This window comes from Colius striatus, chromosome 10 (assembly GCF_028858725.1).
Source record: "Colius striatus isolate bColStr4 chromosome 10, bColStr4.1.hap1, whole genome shotgun sequence".
NCBI lineage: Eukaryota > Metazoa > Chordata > Aves > Coliiformes > Coliidae > Colius > Colius striatus.
Window position 1 is genome coordinate 19,133,734 of NC_084768.1, and position 20,457 is coordinate 19,154,190.

The 20,457-nt window shown below is 38.8% G+C and overlaps 1 protein-coding gene across 10 annotated transcripts in view; it reads right to left on the minus strand.

The window, feature by feature from the left end:
- Positions 1 to 20,457, minus strand: part of CEP350 (centrosomal protein 350) — a 76,711-nt gene that overhangs the window by 50,193 nt on the left and 6,061 nt on the right. For 5 of the 10 annotated variants that reach the window (XM_062004284.1, XM_062004285.1, XM_062004276.1 and 2 more), the window contains exons 2-9: positions 15,491 to 15,576; positions 13,847 to 13,890; positions 12,812 to 12,926; positions 11,923 to 12,055; positions 9,277 to 9,863; positions 7,556 to 7,666; positions 3,462 to 3,575; positions 459 to 602 (exon numbers count right to left, since the gene is read on the minus strand). In XM_062004284.1, the coding sequence (XP_061860268.1) occupies positions 459 to 602; positions 3,462 to 3,575; positions 7,556 to 7,666; positions 9,277 to 9,863; positions 11,923 to 12,055; positions 12,812 to 12,926; positions 13,847 to 13,890; positions 15,491 to 15,563 (1,321 nt within the window). In that variant the 5' untranslated portion in view covers positions 15,564 to 15,576. Of the gene's footprint in view, positions 1 to 458; positions 603 to 3,461; positions 3,576 to 7,555; positions 7,667 to 9,276; positions 9,864 to 11,922; positions 12,056 to 12,811; positions 12,927 to 13,846; positions 13,891 to 15,490; positions 15,577 to 15,679; positions 15,763 to 16,540; positions 16,716 to 17,883; positions 17,988 to 20,457 lie in introns of all 10 variants that reach the window. The other 5 variants (XM_062004277.1, XM_062004280.1, XM_062004281.1 and 2 more) reach the window with 5 other exon arrangements.

A 20,457-nucleotide genomic window follows, 5' to 3' on the forward strand; every position in this document is an offset into this window, starting at 1 on the left:
GCACATGATGATGTTATATACTATCTGAAAGAATCGCAATTCCTGTAAAACAGGGATGCTCCACCATAGCTTATGTATTATCTGCAGCACATCTGGAAAATTCATCAGGCCACTGCTAGCCCTTCCCTTCCTCACTTACCTCAAGAGGCAAAGACAGGTTGCAAGTGAACCCTTTTTTTGGTTGCAACCTGTTTCCCACCTTTCCCAGAGCTCTTGAGCCCCTTCACAGGATGTACTGCCCCTCATGTGCAAGGAAGGCTTCCCACACCAAGAAAAGTTCATAACCTACCCAGAAAGAGAGGTTATGCATACCAACCCTCATATCCCAGGTAAAAATAGCAGCTATTAAAATAAGAAACTGATTACATTCTATTGCAGAAGTCTGTGTTATCCTGCAAACATGCAGTGTTATATAAGAAATTATAAAGACTAAGGCCAGTGATAAATGGACAACTTACCAGACTTGGCCGCTCTCTCTCGTCCTGTTCTGTCACTAGATACAGCTCTTCTGTCCAGTTCTATTCTGGGAGCTGGACCCAATATCTTTTGTACCAGCTTTTGTCCCTCCCGCCAGGAGGATGCACTTATTACATGGTTTCCACCTGCACAATAAGTAAGAAATAAAAGTCAAAGACTAGATGGATTTTTCAATGTATTAGAAAGTAGTATTTATTGCAACCATTAGTAATTTCTATACCATTTAGCTCTGCCTAAGTGGTATGGCTGCAGGTGCACAAAACAGTCCTAACAGTGATGTACCATGAAGACACTCAACAGCTGAATCACACAACTATCAGTGCTTCATGCCCACACATAATGGAAAGATCCAAAACATACTGCAGCACATTAAAGCCCTACAAGAATTGATTTTAATAAGAAAAATGAAGGGTTTTACAGGTCCAAAACATCCAAGCAAACATTACTAGGGAGAGGTGGAATATTTGTAGAGGACTGCAAAGTTGTTTGTCTCTGTGTAAATAAGGAAAATAAGAAAAACATTAAAAGAAATGTTGTAATAGTATGAACAGAAATAAAAGTGGTAGATAAAATTTATCCACCTTCATATTAAAAGAATATTAGTTGATATTCTAGGAAAAACTAGAGATTTTTACAATTAATAGTTGAGATAGGTGTCTTGAGAAGAGGTTAAAAAATACTGAGCAGTTGTTCTATACCAATACTAACTCACTGTCCTCTAGCTAGGATTTCTGTACCATGACTGAAATTAGTTAAGTAAAACCCTATTACTTGACACTTAATTCAAGAACAGGCTACGTTGCAGGTGACAGAAATCCAAGCAAAATGTTATTATCATTATTTTATCATCCTACATGTAATTGAATAATAGAACTGGGTACAGTGACATCTTCACCTATTATTGATTAGATTAAATGTTAGGTTTATTCAACTCACCTTTCATCCCATCAACTTCCAATATTACTATTTAAAAAAAATAATTATCTTAAAGAGCTTTGGAGAAAAGTATCATATAAAAGTATGAATAACATGCTTCAGATGATTTAGCAGTATTTTATTGCTACAAAAATACCTAACCTGAATACTCAATTTGCAGCTGACTTCCCACCACTGCATTTCACTCTGACAGCACTGTCTAAACAAAACCAGGCACTGCAGAACCAAAACAAGACAGCTGGATAAAAAGGGATCTTTTTCTGGGCCTGACAGGACTTTGAAGAGCTGGTACCAATGCAACTTCAAGGGAAATCCAGGAGATCAGACTAAGAGCATTTTGGCAATCCCAGCCCTCAGTTCCCATCCCTCCCCTTTCTTCTCTTTTCTTGTTATCTTAATTCATAAGGAGGAAACCTGGTCAGTCTCAAGCCTGTATCTCACTACTCCTTCATTTACTAACAGTAGTCCTTGCTTGCATTATAAATTACCCAAGTATTTAATAAATCTGTCACTTGAAATATGTTACTACAAGCTGCTCTGAAACAGACGTATTAGGTAAAGGGGATCTCTTTTCCAACTCCCTGTTCTCCATTACTTCTGTGTGCATTTTAAAAGGTAGCACAAAGTCTCATCTTCCATTTCAAGTCAGCTGTTTGAACAAGAACACGCTAACAGAGCGGAACATGAGCTGTAGCTATTTATAGTCTTGGCTATGTGAAGCAATTTCTCATTGCTATGGAGGAGGACAGACCATCACAGACACGTCACTTGGATTTGGTTCGTATCTTCCAGGGATTTCAAGCCATCATTCTTCTCACATTTAAACCCATTACAGAGAACAATCATTGCTAATAAAAGTTGCAGCAACCTCTGTGCTCCTCCCTCACCTGGAATTGCCACTAACACATAAATTAGTATAGTTCCTTACGTATGAATTGATCAACATAGAAAGGAGCAAATCCACATTTAGCACTTTAAGTATTGCCATTCATTACCAAGCTATTTACTAAGCTTCATGATTTACAGCATGCAGAACTGTATAGTCACTCTCCAAAAAAACCCTCCCTTGTAACAATTGTTTAAAGCAGTTTTTTTCCTTTAACAAAGTGTTTACTCTTTATGAGTCACTGTACAGAAGGAGAAATATAAAACCTTGAAAAGTACAAGAGATGCTTCATCTCACATGTATTTAAAGGAAATAAAATTGCTCTGTATTGTGATTGCAGTCATAACTAGTTACTTTGTATGAAAATTAAAGCCAAATATGAAGCAGATGTGGAAGTCTTTCTAATTCTTTTGCTACACAAAAGGATTATCGCTACTGCAAAACTAAGAAACAATGACTGGATTCCACATGTAAGTTAATTTCATTTTCTACCATAAGGCACTGCTCTGCAGTAATTTGCTCACAAAATCTTTTCTAAATACTTTAATTTTATTTAATAGACAGTGGAAATGTCAGACAATAGGGAATGTTTTTCAAAAATCTCCTTAACTGGTAAAATGAATCAATGTCCCTTCATAAATATGATGATTTGTAATACTTGTAAAGAATAGAGCTTTTACTGCAACTCCTCCTCACAGAGGAGGGCAAATCCCACTGGTCCTGAATTTAATATCATCTCCACTTCTCAGTTTTATTTACTGAGTTGCAGGTGAGGCACCAACCAGTTCAAAACAAAGAACACACAGCAGCATACAGAACAGAGCTGTTGCTATTTTTTGTCTGTGTTGGCCTGACAGATACCTAAGGATACTCACTGCCCCCTAAGAAACACATACTTTTCAGCAGCTTCCCTAAGGTGCAAATAGTAAATGGAAAGGCAAAAAATTAATATAAATTAGAAGACCAGCACACACAGCCAACCAATCAACACAAACATACACATCCCTAATGCAGGATACAGTCTACAAACACACTATAACAGCACTGTTGTACATCTGAGAAGACTTTTAAAGCAATATGTTTTCATTTTTCTTTGTTTCTTGAGTCAAAACTATGTCTGAAGGACATGCAACAGCCTTCCCTCTACAGTAGAGCTAGTCACCTTGTTTGGACTCTGGACTTGCCAACCGTGTCAGTTTCTGCACTTTCCGCACTGGTCTGGTTGCTTTTTTCTCTCTATTTCTCTCGCAGGGTTTTCCTTTCACTGTTGAGTCCTCTAAAAATGAATAGAAGCTGTTAGTGATATCCCAAAGGACAGAAAACAGAATAACAAGCTTGCTTTAATATTTACCTTGAAAAAACAAAACTCAGAGGAAGACAGTAAAATTCTCTGACTCTCCCAGATTATATATTGAGATCAATTACTCCCAGTCCAGCATTTTGAAATGCTGACAGCATGAAGATTTTGAATCAAGTGCTCTTTACCTATGCACCTGAATGCAGCAAAGCCACAGCAACATTGTTAACAGTCAATTTTAAAAGAAATGTTGACAGCTTGACAGGAATAATTATTAGTTCACAGAATCTTAAGGGTTGGAAGGGACTTTGAAAGATCATTTAGTTCAACTCCCCTTGCCTGAGCAGAACCACCTAGAGTAGGTCACACAGGAACTCATCCAGGTGGCTTTTGAATGTCTCCAGAGAAGGGAGATTTTACAACCCATCTGGGCAGCCTTTTCCAGTGCTCCCTCATCCTCATAGTAAAGAATTTTTTCCTAGTATTTCTTTGGAACCTCTTATGTTCCGGCTTGTACCCCTTGCCCCTTTGTCCTATCATTGGACATCACTGAGAACAGTCTGGCTCCATCCTCCTGACATCTACCCTTGACATACTTGTAAAAATTAATCTCTACTACTATAGATAATACATTTTACAGTATTCATGTTCCAGAAGAGAATTTAGTTTCTTCACTTCTGAAACACATGGACTTGTTGCCTCCAAGCTGGAACATGAAAGACAGAATATCCCTGCGCTCCACTTTCTGCAAAACTTGTTGCAGAATTCACCCGCTGATGCGGAACCATTCTGTATCACTTAAGCCCTCCTTTATAACACAGGTTTTAGGCTCTAGAGATGCCAGGAACGTTTATCAAAGACAAAGTCATATTGTACCACATTTTCACATTAGGGCAAGGAACAAAAAAGAAGCCTGGGATGTGGCTCAAAAACCAACCCAAGAAGGCTTTCCGGGTGCCTATGGTAGAAAGGAGAGACAAGCATGGCTCAAGATGGACAGGCAAGCTGTAAACTCAGACTCAGCAGCCTACACTGGACAGTTTTCAAGACTTCTTACAAGATTTTTTAAAGCACTTTAGTTCACATGCCTCAGAGATGTTCTTTCCTTATTCCCAAAACTGAACTGTAGATAAGGAACACCACAGTGACTGTTACCACTGTTTCCTTGTTCCTTTTCTATAAAGAATGTGACTAAACAACTTCAACCAATTAGGATGCAACTCCCTTCATGGATCGATCTGAAGCTTTATTTAGATGCCAGTACTAACTTTTACAGCCTCAAATGTAAGCTGAATCCACTCTTGATAGAAGTGTCAGAGCCACAATAATAAATCATATTAAAGGACACAAAAATTGAATCTTAGGAGTCTTTCACCTCCTTAATATCCTTCCCTTACAATTTTTTCAGTTGTCTTTGAGGCTGACAAGAAGCTCAGAAGAGACAGAATCAATGCATCAGGTACCAGAGGCCTTGGTGCCTGCATTTACAGAAATCTTGTCTCCTCATCTCTTTTCAGTGACAAAGAATTCCACTCAGATTCCAGGAAACTGCAGGCTGCTTCTCACTCACTCTATTCACATCACAGCAATTTTGTTCCAGCAAGGCCAATCCTAAACATCTTTAAGACAGAATTACTGGAAACTTGGGACCTAGCTTTAGTCTAATTGCTCAAACAAGATGAAGACATTCTATATGGTCTACAACTATGAAAACCCTTGTCGCAAAAAAGAACGTTTGAGATACAAGAGATCTTAAAATCTGTTTTCAGCACTAGAGAGCACAGAACAGTTTTGACAGAACTGCTTGTACGCACTCAAACCTCCACATACTGTAACTTTAATACAGAGTTAACATACAGATAGATAAGCTGACAACCTAAAAATACATTTACAGTATATATTATGTGCAACACCAGCATTTGATTACTTGGAATCTGCTATTCAAGATAATCTTTTCAGGTCAGAAAGGAGACATGTTCCACAACAGCTGTTCTATGCAGGGCAGGTGTGTGCTTAGACACACGCATGGCTTCTTCCTTTTGCAGGCACAAGTCCATTGAACAAATGATCCAAATGCCTTTTTAATTGGACTTCTTCAATGAAACTTTACAAGAGAGAGACTTCATGAATCATTTGCATCATGATTGCCAAAACATCTGCTAGTGTAGATGAAAAGTCTTGAGAGATCTGTCATTATATGCATGGACTGGTGCAATATAAACTGTCTACAAATCAGTTTTACTGACAAGTTGCTGTCCTTTCTGAACTTTTTTTGGAGTGACTCCAGAAAAACTGCTCAGTGCCCTGTCAAGCTGTATAAGAATGCAACAATTTCCATACCAGTCAGTATACTATCAGAGGTTTGCAATCTCATCACATTTCTTTAAGTCTTAAATAGGTTTTGACCAATGATAAAAAATATTTTTCACAAGTAATAAGCAAGCTCTGATGTAGAAGTTCTCAGGACATTTTATTTTCCATTATTTTCCTTTTTATTCACCTGATCTCACTCCTCCCCCAATTCGCCCAGTCAAAGACAAGTCAACCTTACAGCATTCCACTGTAACCAGCTTTAGCAAATCAAAATGCACACTTGGGCATCCTACCCTAGATTAAGAGAAAAGAGCCATTGATGGTACTGCACATTTCCACAGTGAAAAATTCCTATAGATTGGGCCTTGAAGCAGTAAATTTGAAAACATAAACCACATATAACAGTTCTAGTCCTTTAGCAGCATAGCCATCAAACAAATATACAGCTTTTTTAATCATCTTTGCTTACTTTTTAAAGCATCAGAATACTGTGAGAGCTCATCACCAAAAACATACCCTTTTCTCATGTTGCAATTTTGAAAAAAACAATATTTAATGTATTTTTAAAAGACCATTAAACAAAGATGAATGAGTAGTAGTTCTCCAGGCTTGTAACATGAGCATTCCCTCATATACCTTCCTGTGGAATAAACTGCACAGGTAACAGTTCTGTTCATTTACCACTGCAAATTTCCACAGTCTCTCCTCCCACACCCTATACAAGCCTTACAATAATGAAGGTAAAAGAGCTGTTGAGGAAATAAAATCTAGTTAAAAGGTTTCCTAAACCTTCTTCTGGTCTACCTCTTCTCCCACTCCTATGGAAATCCAGGGAAGACCTCTAAAAAAGTCCCTGTGTACAAACCTCTGGCACACAAATTTCTTCAAGAACTTCAAGATTTGGATTATTCTTACATAAAGCACTACAGTTCTACAAGTTTACCACTATCAAACCAATCTAATGCCATATAATCTCATCACCACACAGAGCTGAAGGCATACCCCTTTACTGCAGGCTACGTACTCTATTTTAAAGAACTGTTCCCAGAGTCTCTGCACAGCAGATGCTCCCCATCTCCCCTTTAGCTCCTTTATATATTCCAACTAAACTCCTAACAATTCCCACAGCAGCTTCAGGATCGACCATTTGTTAACACCACACTTAAGGAAGGAGAATTTGAGCTTTAAAACACAGTACACAAATCACTTTGTGTTAAGGATAGCCAAAAAAAATCAAAACTGTCCCCATGAAATAATATAGGTTTCATCAAAACCAACAACTGGTTTAGTTCTGTCCTTCTAAATAGGAAATTGCGTTCATTCACACAACATGTATAAACACATTACAAAATTAAACAAAAAGTGTTCTCCTGAAGACCTCTTAAAAAAATCCTGTTTGAGATAAAACCCATCATTTGCTTCTTTTCAGTACTGGTTTTCTATTAGAAGTATTTTAAAGAAAGAATGGGAAGAAGGACTTTTTAGTTCATTTTAGTGTTCAACGAGTGACTCCTGTGGAGAGCAGTCCAATGTTTTTCATGCTCATTGCTTCAATGTCTTGTTTCCATGACTTTGTGGAATTGTACAGAACATATTTCTCTGCCTCTCAGAGAAGGTTGTGTGGCTGAATCCACTCTGTGTCTCACCTGTGAGCTGGAGTGCTATATTTCTATACAGATCCCGACTAATGTGAAACTCTTCCTCATGCCAGATCTTTCCATCTGAAGCGCGAATCTTTGTTTCAGCAGGATTGAAACCTGAAAGTAAATAATTTAAGAGTTTAAAATAATTGTGTAAAAATGTAAACAAAGCTTTTTCAGGATGGAAGAGGTAGGAAATTGCCAGGTAAGAAAGGAACGACTTGAATTGAGTGGACAGTGAGGTGGATCGAGAGCTGGCTGAATGACAGAGCCCAGAGGGTGGTGATCAATGGCACAAAAACGAGTTGGAGGCCTGTGGCCTGTGGAGTTCCACAGGGATTGATTCTGGGGCCAGACTTGTTCAACATCTTCATCAACGACGTGGATGAGGGGACAGAGTGTACCCTCAGCAAGTTGGTTGATGACACCAAACTGGGAGGACTGGCTGATTCCCCAGAGGCTGTGCTGCCATTCAGCAGGATCTCGACCGGCTTGAGAGTTGGGCAGAGAGGAACCTCACGAGGTTCAACAAGGACAAGTGCAGAGTCCTGCATCTGGGAAGGAACAACCCCATGCACCAGTACAGGCTGGGAGTCGAACTGCTGAAGGCAGCTCTGCAGAGAGAGACCTGGGAGTCCTGATTGATAATAAGCTAAATATGAGCCAGCAATGTGCCCTTGTGGTCAAGAAGGCCAATGGCATCCTGGGATGCATCAAGAAGAGTGTGGGCAGCAGGTCAAGGGAGGTTCTCCTCCCTCTCTACTCTGCCCTGGTGAGGCCTCATCTGGAGTCCTGTGCCCAGTTCTGGGCTCCTCAGCTCAAGAGGGACAGGGAAGTGCTGGACAGAGTCCAGCACAGGGCCACCAAGATGATCAGGGGTATAGAACATCTTTCATATGAGGAAAGGCTGTGGGAACTGGGGCTGTTTCGTCTGGAGAAGAGGAGATTGAGGGGTGATCTTACTAATATTTATAAATATCTAAAGGGTGGGTGTCAGGAGGTTGGGACATCCCTTTTTTCTATAGTAGCTAGTAACAGGACAAGGGGTAATGGGATGAAGCTGGAACACAAAAAGTTCCACTTAAACATAAGAAAAAACTATTTCACTGTGAGGTGAGGGAGCCCTGGCACAGGCTGCCCAGGGAGGGTGTGGAGGCTCCTTCCTTGGAGGTCTTCAAGACCCGTCTGGACATGTTCCTATGCGACCTGATCTAGGTGACCCTGCTTCTGCAGGGGGGTTGGACTAGATGATCTCTAAAGGTCCCTTCCAACCCCTACCATTCTATGATGCTATGATTCTAATTCCTAACGCTAAATTAGAAGCAATATATCGGTCTGCCACTTGCTCCCAGCTGAAAAACAGCAGACTGGGGGAAGGAAAGACTACTAAAAATGCAAAAGGTTTTCTCAGTCAACACAGTGCTACTAAGCACTGGGATCACAGAAATCCCATACTGTAATAACCTCATACACTAATACAGCAAGTTTCTTTTTTATAGTAATTTTTAAGAAAGAAGGAATCTGAGAAGAATCCATAATTCTGTTAAGTGACAAGAAATTATTTTCTTTCATGCCCATACCTGTGATCAAACCATGCTACCCATTCCTGTATTAATAGGCTAAACACAGCTAGGAGTCACATCCATGCTTTGACACATTGCTCCATGAATTAAACCCTGCTCCCTTCCCATGTATAACCAACAGGCAGGGATTCTGCACCGCCATACCTCTGTATGATGGAGCAGCAGGTGCAGCTGCCACTTTCCTGACTTTGGGAGTCACAGCATTCTCCACGTTTGTGATCACAACAGGTTGCTCAGCACATCCCAAGCGCTGCCCTCTGCCATCCAGCTCTTCAGAATGTTCCCACTGCTTTCGGATCCGCTCCTTCAGCTTCTCCAACTTCACATCATGCTGCCGTCGTTTCAAGATTTCCAGTCTGTGAGCACTAGAAGTACTTGTGGCAGAAGGGGAAGACACTTTCAGTTCACTCTCCTGGGATGTATTACTCTGAAGAGTTTTAGTGCTACTCTCATCTCCTCTGGAGCCATTATTTTTTTCCTCTTCCAATCTTGGAAGTGATGCAACCTTAAGAAATGCCTCATTGTTCTGCAAGGCATCAATTGCTGGTCGGTCATTCAAATACCTAACAACAGTCTCATCTGCAGCAGATGAACATGGGCTTTCAAAATCTCTGCTGCGTAGATCCCGCTCCTCTCGATCGTGTATTGTAGGGCCTGTTACTTCAGTCTTCCCTTCTGCTCCGCTGAAGTCCAAACTAGAGAGCAGCTGCTTGGTTTCAAGTTGGACAGAGCTGTGATAAGACAGAGAATCATATGTATCCCTGATGTAACAGAAGGGAAAAAACCCCAAACTATCAGAAACACAACTGTAGGACCTTACAATCAGCATGTGCATTAATGAAAAGAATGACTTCTGATAACTTGTCTCTACTTTAAAGGCAAGTTCGTTAGCACCACACATTTAATACTGCAAGTCTGACAAAACTGAAAGAGATTTCTGTTCAAAACTCCATTTTCTGCACTTTCTGTCTGAACAGAACTCTATAAAGTTGAAGAGCTGAAATTAGGGCGTGTAGAAAAATCATCAAGCAGTAACATCATCCTTCAATTTAAAGAAAGTTTAAATAAAAACAAAGTGTCAAACTTAAGAGAAGCATAATTAGTGTATGTTCTCTAAACCAAAGCAATGCACACATGCACAGTTCCTCAGCAGCACATTCATTAGCTGAGAAAACGAAATAAATTGCACTAAAGACCCCCGCCTGTACTTGAGCAACAAGAAGGTATGAATCTCAGAGTGAACTGGCTCTATTGCAACAAATGGAAAGCTTACTGAGAGCTTAGAAATTACAAACTAAGGATCTCCTTGCTTTTTTTTTTTTTCCCAGGAAATCAGACTGCATTTGAATAGACTCATGTTACATATGTTGTTAAGATACAAACGTATTTAATATTTTTACTGATGAAGGAATGAAGATGTGAAAATCTGGCACCTAAGCTACCTGGCTTGCTTCTTCAGCAAGTTAAAGCAAGCACACTGGAAGGCCACAACATTGTACTTGTGAAATTGTCTCTCTCTCTTTCTCAAGTAGCTCATTCCTGTTACACAGTAATCACTAACAATTGACATAAAAATTGAGTGGTTTAATTGCACAGAATTACAACTGAAGTGTACATAAATACACACACAGAGATTGTTTAACCCATAATTCTGGTTTTGTCCTCCTGTGTACATTTTAAACATTGGCTACAGACTGTTCTCTGAGAAGGAGTAATGCACTAAACATAGTCATTACATTAATGCCCTCAATGTCATATAGTTTTATTGTAAGAAAGCTATTATTTTCAGTTGGATATAATGGCACAAATCTAGTTGCTGTCCTTTTCTTCTTTTCCCTGAGGTCTGATAAATTTACTAAATGTTTTTCAAACAAACAACTGATATAGATTAAGTTATTCCACAAAGGGTAGATAGAGCTATCAATTAACAAACTTGACCCAAGATTACACAACTGGTCCAAATCAGCCTGCTGTGCAAAAAGGATAGAGAATAACCTCACAGCTGAAAGAAACAGAAAGGCAGACCAAAACTTAGATGTTAGGACAATAATTAATAACAGAGATATAGTAGAAAAAACCCCACTACTGTCCCAACTCAACAGACATCAGGGATGTCTGTGCAAAGAGTACTTCTTATAAAACACAAGGAATTGAAGAAATTAGAGTAGAAGTCTCCTAGGCTCTGAATAGTAAGTTATAACTAGTTTCTTTCTGCTGTTCTCTTTCTGCAAGCTTATGAGGCACATAAGTTCACTATAATACTTCACACAGGCTAGGAAAAACAGGCTTTCCCTATTTCCCTTCATTCCTCCCACTCTACCATGTTTTATAACCTGCAATATTCTGTGTCACTTTTTTCTCCTTGGTACAGTTGTTCTTATTTGGGTTTCTCACATACAAAAAACTGAATGCATCTTTATTACTAGATGTTCTTGCTCTACACTGTCTCATGGTAACACATATGGGAATATGTGCCAAAAAAACACAGAAAAAGAGGAAACACTCTTTTTGGTCTGTATTATAGACACTAAATACCTACGTAGCCTATCAGGCCCCTGAGGCCACAGCCACATTAACTTGATGACGATCTCTTCCTATTTGACTTTGAACTCACATTCACTGAACAAAAATTTGTACAGGAAGGCTTCTGTCCAACACCACACGCTGCTCATGCAGGTGGGGGAGGGAAGGAAATAAACCCGTTTTGGAGAAGTTGTCAAAAAGATCACTGTTAGCTTAATTCTGATCTTAGCATATTTTTCTTTAACAGGCAGCTGTCCCAGCACTAACCTGTATGAAGCCAATGGTTCCCGAAACTCCACACGATTGCTTTTTTTCACATTGCTTTCAAGAGTGGTTGCTCGAAGAGGGCTGCGTGAGGACTTCTCCTTGCCTGATTTATTTTGGCTGGAGGACCGGGAAGCTGAAGTAGAAACCAAAGAATCCTCTATGCACCCATATCTCCATAAAGACAAAAGCTCTTGGGACCAAACAGTGAAGAACCCAGTTTTTCATGGGCTAGAGCAGCACTCCACAATAGCATTTAAAGTACTCCCTCTCTTTTTCAACAAGTTGATCTTCAACAATTGGGAGCAAGGTGGTAAGTGCTTGAAACAATGATCATACTTAAAGAGACATAATAACGTTGAAACATTAATGAAGAGTAATTCCATCTGTGAAAGTTGACAGTGTTGCCACTAGAGGTCGATCTGTCAGTTCTCCAAAGACACACTACCAGAGTGCTTTCAATAGTTAGCATTTCAAACAAGTGCTTAATCCTTACAAGCAAATGCTGTCGTTCAATGAAATAAAGGAAGCATCAGCTTTAGCATTCCATCAGGGTGTACAAATTGACTAAAAAATATAAATAAGCTAGTCCAGTGTAAACACAGGCATATACAATTCTTATCCAAAACCCCCATGAAAATATGATATCAGAATGGGATAAGCACTGCTCATTCGCAGCATCGGGAAAGTCTCATCACTCTCTCTAGCCAGGTGGCTGTGATAACACACCTTTCATCATAAGCTAAGGAAAGGAAACATTAATTTATTTGGGCAATTAGCAAATAAAGATCATTAGCAGGCGACAACTTAGAAGCAGGGAGGAGAAATGAAGTTTTCCCAGAATGCATTGGCTTTACTCAAGCCCTAAAGTGATGTCGTCAATAATACATACCCTTTCTGCTTATTTTCCTGCTACTGCTAGCAGAGGGCTTCTTGGCGTCCATGACAGAATCAAATACAGCCGTGCTGCTGGGAGCTATTTCCAATTTGTTCTCTATATGACGTAGCTAGAACGTGAGGATAATGCAAATTAGAATACTGTTTGCAATTTTGAAGCTACTCTTTTTTTTTTCCTCCTAATGTGACAAATCTTCATAGGGAACAAAACTGCAGGCAACAGCAACTTCTCAAGTCTGGTGTTGCAATACTATATAGCCTTATGGTCAGAAACTATGTTAAACTGAATTTTGCTTAAAGATTATCTAAATTAGGTTTTGCTGCATAGCTTCATTCCGTAAGTACATAGTTGGGAAAAAATTAATTAAAACAAGTCATTCAGAGTCTTCATGCTTGGCCTGAATTAAATATTAATTCCACTTTGAACAAATTCTATAATACTCTTTTCCAAATGGAACTTGATACAAAACTTCACATGTAAAACCCCACACTCACGCCCAGCTATTAAGAGAGAGAGGGACAAGGCTATGGGAAAGAGTTGAATTTCCCAATAAACCCAGCTGTTTGGGTCCACTAAAGCCAGGTTTTAGAAATTTGTGTGGTAACTTAAGTACCTAAGTTAAGTTTGTACAGAAAGACAGCAATTCCAATGCTCAAAGATGGAAACTTATGAAATATAGTGGTGTTATCCCAGTTTCTGAGTGGCTTCAGTAACCAGGGGAGAGTTGTCTCTTCAACTTTTCAGAAAAATGAGAAGTCACCACTTTCTTAAATAGAAAGGTAATATTACACTCAAGTATTACTGTTACTCAAGATTAAGCTTGCTGTGGCAAAAGTTTCTTCTACTATGTATGGAAAACTTTCTCCAAGATACAACAATGTTCAATATGCATGTGCTCCCAACTGCTTACCCTATTTTCAACTTAATCACTGAGCAAAATAATACTTCAGTTAAAGGTTTTGTAGTCATTAACTCATTTGAAAAGGAGTAAGAAAAAACACACACACAGAGAAAGCAATAAGTACTTACAGCAGCTTTAGTCTGAGAAGAAGTAGCCCATGCTGCAGTTAGATCTTACAGGGCAGAAACAAAGAAATACGTTTCTCATTAGTACTTGGAAAACAATGAAATAAAATGTTGCTTCAAAACAATTTCATGTGCTCACTAATGAGGTTCCTTTAATGATTTGATTCCAGACTGTAAATCTCTTCTTTGAGAGGCTGTTATCAGTCAAGACTCATCTTAACAGAGCAACAAAACAAGTAATGTAAAATGAGTTCACTAGGTTAGGTTGAAGGCATTACTACACTTGAAATCAAATCTACCACACGTTAGAGGTGATGCTTAGAAGACAAAGCTGTTTCCTACCCCAACACAAATAACTTTCAGTTAAACTATAGTGCAACAGAAAAACATAAGTAATTTAATTACTTTTTTTTCTCCTTCCACTTTCTTCTTCAGTAAACTAAGTATGAATACATGGTCATTGAAAGAGTACTCAAAAAACAAGCTTTGAACATGTGAAAATTGAATAGTAATCTTTAAACCATACACCTTACAAACAGAAGCAATATTTGCAAAGAACAAGCAGGAGACACTAATCAACTTCAATCTTTTAATCTACACGGATGGCACGTGCTCCATGTGCTATCCAGTTCAGTGGGATGAATAGTATTTTCCTCATTTACTTCCTCAGTGCCCCTGTTCTTTTGGTTTCTAATGGTTTTCTTTCAATCTAATGGTTTATGCTACACAGTCAAAACCTTAATGTGCATCAGAACCACAGAGAGTAGTAGTATTAGCAAGTTTTAAACACTGAAAAAAAAAAGCTTCCCATTTCATTTCAGGTGAAAGTAGCACAAAGGAAGACCATTAAGGGAGCAGCACCGAATCAACTCTGTTCTGACTTCAAGAAATGTCATCTTCAAGAGAAACACCCCAGTTTCACCAGGTATGTAACTCTAAAAGAAATTGAACATATTGCAGGAAACAGCAATAACATCCTCTTACAGCTAAAATAGTAATCTGTCACTAAAAATAACTTCTGGAGCCATTTTTTTCATAGTGGAGACCATAGACTGATCTTGAACCACAAACTTAACATATGACTCAGCTGCTCTACTGACTGCTGCTTTCCTCCTCTCAGGGACCTACTGTATTTTTTTCCCCTCTCTTCCTTTCCTAACTTACAGAGTAATCATGACAGCAAAAAGTGAACAGGATTTCTACAGTTCAAAGAAGAAAGGTGTTGGAAGTCATCCTAGTAGTGATGTATTGCTGCTATTCAAATGTCTTTAGCTCTTCACCGCTTTGGAATTTAGCAAGAGTCAGGAGCAACTGCCTCTTGGGCTCTTCTTCACTTCTTTCAAGAGCCGACAGCTCCCAATTTCTGTTCCTGTACTGCTTCTCCTCCTCAGCACTTGAAAAAACCTGTCTCTATGCCATCTTGGCAGCTGTACCATAGGCTGGCAATTCCTAATGCAGATCAGCAAATACTCTGCCAATCAGAGTACGAAACTGCTATCTCTGCAAAAATTAAGATATATAACACACGGTCTTCGCTTCCAATTTGAGGCAGGGAAATTCCTTCTATAAAAACTCTCCAAAGTTTTAAACAATTCATGAGAAAATCTCTTTCAAAAAAAGGCAATAAAAACAGAAAAAAATCCTTACCTCTGGTAGAATCCTTGCTTTGGTTATGCCTCGGATTTTGCAGAGGCACCTCATTTGACTTGCTGTTCCACATCGTGTCAATTTATCTACAAAGAAAGACTCATGTAAGAATCAAAGAGGTATAAAACAAGAACAAAAGTATCTTATGCTAAAGAGAACATAACCTTGATCACTGTGATGAATGTTCACCTTGTATGATGATTTCAAATTCACATCATGAGCAAGATCAGAATATCAGCACTTCCTTGCTGTTTATCAGAAACCATGTAATTCTGTGGATAAAGAGGGTTTTGCTTTTGTTCTTGTTCGTTTCAAAGAAGAGCAAACTTGACAAAACAAAATGCAGAGACTGTGCAATTTAGATCATAGTAATATGCATTCCAGGGAGTCTGAAGATGACCACAATGAAATACTGCACACGAAGGGGTAACAGAGGCAGAACTACTTGGCTTGAACCTATACATGTTTGTTGAAAATACTCTATACTGGAGTGACAGCTGAAGGAGATTTTAATAAAGGAGAAAAAAAAAAAGGCTACCCCATCAGGAAATAAAATTTTTACAAGAAAAAGCAGGTAATAGTTATTTCTCATTGCTTTTACTGCAAAATTTTACTCTAGGTAAGAGAAGACTGTGGGAGAATCTCATTAATATTTACAAATACTGGATTTCAGGAGGTTGGGGCATCCGTTTTTTCTGCTGTATCTAGTGACAGGACAAGAGGTAACAGCATGAAGCTGGAACACAAAAATTTTCCATTTAAACATAAGGAAAACAATCTTACTGTTGAGGTGATGGAGCCCTGGCACAGGTTGCCCAGGGAGGGTGTGGAGGCTCCTGGACATGTTCCTGTATGACTTGATCTAGGTGGACCTGCTTTGACAAGGGAGTTGGACTGGATGATGTCTAAAGGTCCCTTATAACCCCTACCATTCTATGATTCCATGATTTTATTATATGAGCTGTCAAAGGTAAAGTTGTAACAGACTTTAAAGAATCGCTACTGAAGGAAAAAAAAACCCAACTTAAAAGATCTAAGAGGAGCACATACAGGCAACAAGAACTGTGATTAGTCAGGGCTGCCACAACTCTCTCGCCAAGGATCTCCTGTCTGGTGGCATGTGCTGACTGAGCTGCTTTCACAACACACTGAGGATATTTCCGTTATGAAAAGGAAAAATTGGATGGCCAAAGAATTCACTCAGTTCACAGGAAGTTCTGGACCTCTGAAAGAGTCATAAAGGCACAATTTTGCTTCTTTTCTCTCATGTACTTCCAGAGAGAATTTTTCTTAATTTCTCAAAATTTCATTTGCTTTCATTTCCCTACATTCTGTGCCACACAAAAAGGCATTCAAATACAAAGGTCATATCTCACAGAACAAACACTGTGTGCTACCTACTAGAAGAGACCACTGCCTGTATATTTTGTGTGAAGAATTTTTATCACTTATAGTTTTAACGATCCTCACAGTGACCAACAGTAAAGTTTGGTTCTCATATTCATTCAAATAGATTGTATTTACAGCAGTAAGTTATCCCACAAAACTGTTTTTGTGCCCCCAAGACTAAATATCAATTATAAGTAAACAAGTCTCCAAATGACCTTTAGTTCTGACTTTAAAAAGAATTCAAGTAAATGTTCAAGAATGTGCAAAAAGGTATGTAAGCTTAAAATATGTAGGTACAGAAAAACACATTTTAATGAAGTCCACAATAGCACAGAAGTTCTAGAAAGAAGTGGGGGATGCTTTGTTTTTTAAGTATTTCGTTATGGGCAGTGAGCCAAGTGAAGTTAGAAAATTCTGCTTCTAGGACAGGTGCTGCAGAGCTCATTCATGCAGAAACACAGCTTTGTGCCTCACATAATTCACACTGTAAACTGTAACAGTGCCCTGCCCTGGAAATCATCAAATTGTTCTCCTCTGTCACTGGAGCAAATTCTAGGAATGCAGGAAACAAATATTAAGAAAAATGGGGAAAATTTCTATGAAGAATCAATTTTGAGAGCTACTGAAAATGTCGTATCATACCCTCATCCGTTTCTTGCCCAAATACAAACATAACAAAGCTTACTCAGTAAGTAAATTTAGCCTAAGAGAACTTCTGGACAGGCAACCATCTTAGGGGACTACATATCCTTCTTCATGCACTCGCTTGGGATTTATTCTTGCTATTAAAACTACTAGTACAGACAGAACTTAGGGACTAGAATTGTTATTAAACACACACAAATCTAGATAGTTTATTTTATGGTGCTCAATGAATACAGTATGCTAATATACCCTAAGTATTCCTTAACTCTATGAAAAATACCAGATTAATTAAAAGAAGTCTGAAATTGCTTTTTATACCTTTCACCTCAACACTCAAGTAAAAGCTGTCAGTCCTTTACCTGTGCTGGGGGGAAGACAAGTCAGACCAATGGGGAACACTTCCGAGAACACCTCAGGTCTACCAATATCTCACCGATGATCACAGATATCACTCTCCTTCCTCCTTTGGAAGAGTGGGAGATATTTGTCAGCTTTTCAAAATATACCTACAAGTGATGCTGATTTCCATCAACCTTTGAATTCCTACAGGTTACTAAACTTCTATTGTTATAGTTTACACGAATAATCAGCACTCTACAAAAATGAAGTACTTCTGTAATTCAACACCCTGTCCCTGCAAGAAGTTAACTAGACAGAGAGGACACTTCAGTGTTATCAAGAGTACAGCTTGGGGGTGGGGGAGAAAAAAGAAAGAAATCTAGACACAGTTGCCATGTCCATTTATAGGACTTGCGAGTAGGATGGCAGAGAACTTAAACACTAAAATACTCTAAAATTAATATTGATCAGAGAATACTATAAACTAAAAAAAACATGCAAAGAAAGCTTAAGTTATTTTAAAAATACATTTTATATCAATACAAAAGCTGTCACAATGTTCCATGAAACACTTTGTAAGAGTTACATTCTGAAATGACTGCTTCAAAGAGATTTGGGGTTTTTTGATAAACAAAATGATCCATCACTACTTTAATATAGAGCTTAAATAAAGAAATGGAGCTCAACCAACTAAACACCAAACAATTTCTGAGGAGAGAGCAGATAAGGCTATGAGGATCTTAAAGGTTTGTTGAAAAAAGGTGGAAGACTACAGAATCAGCAGAGCTGCTCTCCTGGTTATTTGGTTGTTCACTGGTAGGCACAGACAATCTACACGGGTTCAGTCAAGGCTGGTTACCAAGTCTCATCTTGGTTGAACGCTTAAAATACAAATAGCATTGTGTTCTGACATTTCAATCCCACGTCAACTGCCCATCTCATTCTCTACTTATTGTTCGAGGCAAAACCAAAAAAGTACACAATAGAAGGCCCAGCAGAATGGCCATAGATGAGGACCTAAGTGTAAACTACCAAGAAAAGAATGTACTCCAAATTTCTGGAAGAAACTGGGACATAAACCTCAAACACATTCTCCCACAAACATTGTTCCTATGGGAAGACACTGAAGAGAACTGACAGACCAGAAAGATCATGAAAAGACATGAGAGAATGGAGGAAATGGAAACAAAGAAAAAAACACTACCAAATAATAATAAAAAGATGGGAAACCAGCACTACATTTAGTACCAAACAAGCCAAGAATGGCATTGAATCATACCACAGATAACAGAACAAGAAGTCAACACAGTAAAAGGACAGCATTTCAAAAGGAATGGGAATTATGAAAGCAGATTATGCTTAGCAAAGGTAAACAAAATGTCAAGAGACGAAAAACAGGACTGCAAAGGGAGGAAGAATAGTAGAGAGAGAAGCAGGACACAAAAAGACAATGGAGCAAGACAGGAAGGAGAGACACATAGAATGAATTTCTGAACAACCAGCACAAAGAGAAGCAAAAAGGAAGAAACTGTTATAATGGTCCAATTGCAAAGCTTTTCAAGTATAATCAGTAAGATTTTTTTTTTCCTTTGTAGCACAGTCTTGGTAAGAAGAAAGAGGAAACTCAGAAGTCACAGCACTGAAACAAGGAAAGAGGAGAGAAAACTGAATCACAAGGATTCAGAAAAGGCAGAGAATGTCGGCAAGAGATTGCCCACTGTTATTTTCACTAGCATTTAGTGGTTATGCAAAAAATCCTAGTATGCATGGGGAACAGTATTCCTCAAGACTTTCTTATAAAAACATGAGAGATACCAGAAGAAAAATGAAACTTTGCTAAGAGAAGGAAAAAACCAAATTATTAACTTCTATGAGACATTCTTAAATGTTTAATCCCAAAATGCCAGGCTTTGCTACAAACTGGTAAACAAGGCCAGCAATTGAAACAGTTTAAGTTACAATAAGGCAGCAGTGCCAGTAAAAGATGACATCTCTTCTTTATGTCATGGTCTCTCTTGCCTTATTCACGCAGAAAGTCAATGAGATCATGTGATTAAGCAAATTAGACTGGAAATCTGTAAGGTTTGAAAGTAGTTTTTTGGGGTTTTTTTTCCTTTATTAATTTTACCTATATCATACCACAAGCTACAACCTATATGTGAGCAGAATGAGAATGAATGGAAACATTGAGGAACAGCTGGATCAGTCCCAGTCCTGTGCTGGCTACTGTCACATATCATACAATTTACAGTCATTCCCCAAGAGCAAATACTTGAAGCTGCTATTGTCTCTATCCTAAGGAGGGTGAGTGGGACTGGGGAAACAAGAGCCATTCCCTTCCCCACCTGCCTACCTGTGGGGATACCACAGGAGTCTATACATCCTACTCCAGTGCGTCCCACTGCAACCACAGTTCACACAGCAGATAATTTGTCCAGGGAAGAAATGGACAGAGACAAATAAAGGGGTTTGGGGATGTTTCTTCCTGGTTACAAAATATTTTAAGTTTTCACATACAAATAATTGAAGGTTGACTTCTGAAACTTCTGGGAACTCTGGAGCTCCTGTCTGTGCAGCTACAGTTCTGCGTTACT